At 48.6% G+C, this 6000-nt stretch overlaps 1 protein-coding gene across 1 annotated transcript in view; it reads right to left on the reverse strand.

The window, feature by feature from the left end:
• LOC135054763 (gastrula zinc finger protein XlCGF17.1-like) overlaps positions 1-4893 on the reverse strand; it is a 28503-nt gene extending 23610 nt beyond the window's left edge. The window contains exons 1-2 of the mRNA XM_063958085.1: positions 4842-4893; positions 3470-3555 (exon numbers count right to left, since the gene is read on the reverse strand). Of these exons, the coding sequence (XP_063814155.1) occupies positions 3470-3500 (31 nt within the window). The 5' untranslated portion in view covers positions 3501-3555; positions 4842-4893. The remainder of the gene's footprint in view (positions 1-3469; positions 3556-4841) is intronic.
• Between the last annotated feature and the right edge of the window lie 1107 nt (positions 4894-6000).

Genomic DNA, 6000 nt, shown 5'->3' on the forward strand with positions numbered 1-6000 from the left:
CTACTCCGACCTCCAACTGTTCTCTGGACCTTGCCCTTATCAGGAGATCGTCCATTTTCTTTGAAGAAGAATCATCATTTCGGCCATTACCTTGGTAAGGACCCGGGGTGCCGTGGACAATCCAACCGGCAGCGTCTGAAACTGATAGTGACAGTTCTGTACCACGAACCTGAGGTACCCTTGGTGAGAAGGGCAAATTGGGACATGGAGGTAAGCATCCCTGATGTCCCGGGACACCATATAGTCCCCTTTCCTGGTTCGCTATCACTGCTCTGAGTGACTCCATCTTGATTTGAACCTTTGTATGTAAGTGTTCAAATATTTCAGATTTAGAATAGGTCTCACCGAGCCGTCTGGCTTCAGTACCACAATATAGTGTGGAATAATACCCCTTTCCTTGTTGTAGGAGGGGTACTTTGATTATCACCTGCTGGGAATACAGCTTGTGAATTGTTTCCAATACTGCCTCCCTGTCGGAGGGAGACGTTGGTAAAGCAGACTTCAGGAACCTGCGAGGGGGAGACGTCTCGAATTTCCAATCTGTACCCCTGGGATACTACTTGTAGGATCCAGGGGTCCACTTGCGAGTGAGCCCACTGCGTGCTGAAACTCTTGAGACGACCCCCCACCGCACCTGAGTCCGCTTGTACGGCCCCAGCGTCATGCTGAGGACTTGGCAGAAGCGGTGGAGGGCTTCTGTTCCTGGGAATGGGCTGCCTGCTGCAGTCTTCTTCCCTTTCCTCTATCCCATGGCAGATATGACTGGCCTTTTGCCCGCTTGCCCTTATGGGGACGAAAGGACTGAGGCTGAAAAGACGTTGTCTTTTTCTCCTTTATACGGCAATACTTCCATGTGCCGTTTGGAAACTGCATCACCTGACCACTGTCGTGTCCATAAACATCTTCTGGCAGATATGGACATCGCACTTACTCTTGATGCCAAAGTGCAAATATCCCTCTGTGCATCTCGCATATATAGAAATGCATCCTTAAATGCTCTATAGTCAATAAAATACTGTCCCTGTCAAGGGTATCAATATTTTCAGTCAGGGAATCCGACCAAGCCACCCCAGCGCTGCACATCCAGGCTGAGGCGATCGCTGGTCGCAGTATAACACCAGTATGTGTGTATATACTTTTTATGATATTTTCTAGCCTCCTATCAGCTGGCTCCTTGAGGGCGGCCCTATCTGGAGACGGTACCGCCATTTATTTTGATAAGCGTGTGAGCGCCTTATCCACCCTAAGGGGTGTTTCCCAACGCGACCTAACTTCTGGCGGGAAAGGGTATAACGCCAATAATTTTCTATCGGGGGAAACCCACGCATCATGACTCACTTCATTTAATTTATCTGATTCAGGAAAAACTACAGGTAGTTTTTTCACACCCCACATAATACCCTTTTTTGTGGTACTTGTAGTATCAGAAATATGTAACACCTCCTTCATTGCCCTTAACAAGTAACGTGTGGCCCTAAAGGAAAATACGTTTGTTTCTTCACCGTCGACACTGGAGTCAGTGTCCGTGTCTGTGTCGACCGACTGAGGTAAATGGGCGTTTTAACGCCCCTGACGGTGTTTTAGACGCCTGGACAGGTACTAATTTGTTTGCCGGCCGTCTCATGTCGTCAACCGACCTTGCAGCCTGTTGACATTATCACGTAATTCCTTAAATAAGCCATTCATTCCGGTGTCGACTCCCTAGAGAGTGACATCACCATTACAGGCAATTGCTCCGCCTCCTCACCAACATCGTCCTCATACATGTCGACACACACGTACCGACACACAGCACACACACAGGGAATGCTCTGATAGAGGACAGGACCCCACTAGCCCTTTGGGGAGACAGAGGGAGAGTTTGCCAGCACACACCAAAACGCTATAATTATACAGGGACAACCTTTATATAAGTGTTTTTCCCTTATAGCATCTTAATATATATAATCATATCGCCAAATAAGTGCCCCCCCTCTCTGTTTTAACCCTGTTTCTGTAGTGCAGTGCAGGGGAGAGCCTGGGAGCCTTCCCACCAGCATTTCTGTGAGGGAAAATGGCGCTGTGTGCTGAGGAGAATAGGCCCCGCCCCCTTTTCGGCGGGCTTCTTCTCCCGTTTTTCTGAGACCTGGCAGGGGTTAAATACATCCATATAGCCCCAGGGGCTATATGTGATGTATTTTTAGCCAGTATAGGTACTTTCATTGCTGCCCAGGGCGCCCCCCCCAGCGCCCTGCACCCTCAGTGACCGCTGGTGTGAAGTGTGCTGACAACAATGGCGCACAGCTGCAGTGCTGTGCGCTACCTCATGAAGACTGAAAAGTCTTCTGCCGCCGGTTTCTGGACCTCTTCACTCTTCGGCATCTGCAAGGGGGTCGGCGGCGCGGCTCTGGGACCGGACTCCATGGCTGGGCCTGTGTTCGATCCCTCTGGAGCTAATGGTGTCCAGTAGCCTAAGAAGCCAATCCATCCTGCACGCAGGTGAGTTCACTTCTTCTCCCCTAAGTCCCTCGTAGCAGTGAGCCTGTTGCCAGCAGGACTCACTGAAAATAAAAAAGCTAACAAAACTTTTACTCTAAGCAGCTCTTTAGGAGAGCCACCTAGATTGCACCCTTCTCGGCCGGGCACAAAAATCTAACTGAGGCTTGGAGGAGGGTCAGAGGGGGAGGAGCCAGTGCACACCACCTGATCCTAAAGCTTTTACTTTTGTGCCCTGTCTCCTGCGGAGCCGCTATTCCCCATGGTCCTGACGGAGTCCCAGCATCCACTAGGACGTCAGAGAAAACGGCACTTCTGCGCATGCGCAACGTACAGTTACAACAAACGATGTCGTTTCGCACAGGGTCTAACAAAGCCTTTCAGTTGCACTGCTGGCCGCAGAGTGATTGACATGAAGTGGGCGTTTCTGGGTGTGTTTGGAAAAACGCAGGCATGTCAGATAAAACGCAGGCGTGGCTGGGCGGAAGCAGGGCGTGTTTGTGACGTCAAAACAGGAACTAAACAGTCTGAAGTGATTGCAAGCGCTGAGTAGGTTTAGATCTACTCAGAAACTGCACAAAAAAACTTTGTAGCCGCTCTGCGATCCTTTCGTTTGCACTTCTGCTAAGCTAAAATACACTCCCCAGTGGGCGGCGGCATAACGTTTGCACGGCTGCTAAAATCTAGCGAGCGAACCACTTGGAATGACCACCAATGAGAGAAGAGAGACCAAGACAGCTCTTCAAATTAACCATTTTCATAACACCCTATATTTGTTTAAATGTCTGAAAAGAGATTTGTATCTACACAATCCAGCTTACAGTCTTATAGACTGCATTACAGCACCCGACTTGTCCAGTCCTGCCATCTCCTTGAAGTTTACATGTCAGCCCCTTATAAGGAACTTTATTCCAACTAGATCTACTATAGTTTCTATAACAAGGCAATTACACACATCCATAGCACAGGCTAAATAATCTATACTTTTCCATACCCAGTGATGGAAGGCGCTGGCGATTCTCCATCGTGTCCACCTTGTATTTAGTGTTCAGCTCTTTGATACCACGAGAAGACAGGAACCTAAGAAACATAATGATCTAGTCATCATCCAGACACATTCCTAGATGCAATAAGTCGCCCCTGCTCAAACGTCTGGCGTGTGTTGTCTCTAACGTTAATGTTCTGCACCTCTAATTTCCCCATCAGTTACTGACCAACTGCAGGAATCTGGGCTGCATAAATTGGGTAACAAATATAATTACGGGAATGTTTTGCTATTGGAAAAGGTTGGTTCTATATCGGAGTGGCTGAAGGGACCTTGTGACGTACCTAGGGGAGGAGCTACGTCACCAGGGGGAGGAGCTACGGGCGAACAGGGTACCCGAAAAGTACCCTCGCGGGCTTGCTTCGCTCGCCACGCTTCGGGCACAGTGGCTCGCTTCGCTCACCACCTAATTACTAAAGGTAATAGTTGGTGGCGTGGATAGTAGAGGAACTATCCCGCTGGCCTAGCTCCTCCCCCTTGCATCGTAACTCCTCCCCCTTACGGAAAAGGTCCCTTAGCCCACTTGATTCTAGCATCTACCTATTGGAAAATGGGAGTACACAACACTGTTGGAATGGGTCATGGTGCCAGGTCATCTGCAAGTGGCCCCACACACTGGCTCTCTCAGTGGGTCAATGCTAACCTTGCACACATATTTAATAGCAGGTCCATTCCAACCCTACCCAGACTTCTGTACGTTAAAAAGTGCAGGCTCATTATAGGATGGTCAATAGCTCCTTCCACCACCACCGGGTCAGTCACTGAGGGGTCCATTCATGAAGCAGTGAAAAGTGTTGAGAAGCAAGCCTGTGGAGAAGTTGCCCATGGCAACCAATCAGCTGCTCCGTACAATTGTACAGTATGCAAATTATAAATGTTACTTCAATGCTGATTGGTTGCCATGGGCAACTTCTTCACAGGCTCGCGTCTCAACACTTTTCACTGCTTCATGAATAGACCCCTACGTCTCCTCCCTATCACCGGGTCAGTCACTATCTCTCCTCCTTGTTACTGGGTCCATCATTCTGTCATACATGACCAGTCACTATGTCCCTTCCCGCCACCATTGAGCCAGCCATTGTATCCTTCCGCGGGTCAGAACCTGTCACCTGGACTGTCATCATGTCTCTTCCCCCATTACTTGACCATAGACTTGCCCCTGCCGGTCTATTGACACCCGACACCACCCCCCCCCTGTCATGGTGGCTCAACCTCCTGTCACAGTGGCTTCTCCTTTCCACCACTGTGACCAGTCAGTCCCTGTAACCCTTGTTTATTGCATTCAGTCTGCCTCCTAACCAATAGATACTCATCACCATACCTTGTGCCCCCAATAACGTGACTAGAGGGTGTCAATTCCCCCAATAACCGGAGAATACCCACCTACCGACCAGCGCGGCCCTTCCCGACCTGTCTACACAGCACCGGAAGCACAACCTGCAGGTCTCCGGCAATCCCGCCCAACTTCCGGCCCGTGCGTTCCAAATCACTTCCTGCTTCGCTCGCAGCTGGTGCGTTCCACCGTTTTCCTTTCCGGGTGATGCGTTCCAAAAGGCACCCAAGACCGCGCTCCCATACGGATAATGCGTTCCAAACCACTTCCGGAACCCCTGCAGAGGAGGCGCTCCACCGCAGCCACTTCCGGGTCTTGCGTTCCAACTTATGCCCAGAGCGTGCGTTTCACGGGAGCCTCCTCTGAGATTCTGCGGAGAGTGCTTCTGGGTGCCGGCTCCCTCTGGTCTCTAGGTGCTGCCGAGATGGTGCCGGGATGCTGATGTTGCCAGTAGTGACCAGTATTAATAGAATTCTACTGACATAAATAGCTCTACGTCATTACTATGGGATATTACTGCCAGCTGTCCCTATTTTCCCAGTATTTTCCCTCAAAATAGAATTCCCCTTACCATGTATGTTTATTTACCTTGGTATTTATTGAGAGTGTTTTTTAAATTCGTAAAGATTCAGCTTGATCTCATTCAAGACTCATGGCATGCTGGGCATTGTAGTGCATGCAGCTGCATCAGGAAATATTGACGCGTAACCAATATGGAGATTGGAGACGCCAGCCCAGCCTCAAGTGAAACGTTGAAAAAACAAAATCAGCTGCGCAAAATATCAGGGAAAAAGAAACAATGAAGTAAAAGAGAGCCGATGTATATATATAAAACAGATATTATATTTATTAACTGAAAATAAGAAATAAAAATAATGAATAAAATTGCTAATGTGACAGTAATTGTTGATAATTAAAAAAGCACACCTTAAACCGATATATCCATTAAGGCAGACACTAATAGTGTCAATATTGTAGGTATAGTCCACAAAAGATAAAGTCCAAGTGTTTTGGAAGCAGTTTAGTGGTTATAGCCGTGGAGTTTGATACTCAGAATGCGGTAAATGAACAGTGAGATATGGTCCCATATCATGGATTTATGCCAGTGTTGGTTGCTGATTAAGTTACCTCTCCTTGGGTGGGCTGG

This window comes from Pseudophryne corroboree, chromosome 3, assembly GCF_028390025.1.
Source record: "Pseudophryne corroboree isolate aPseCor3 chromosome 3, aPseCor3.hap2, whole genome shotgun sequence".
In the NCBI taxonomy this organism is placed as follows: Eukaryota; Metazoa; Chordata; class Amphibia; order Anura; family Myobatrachidae; genus Pseudophryne; species Pseudophryne corroboree.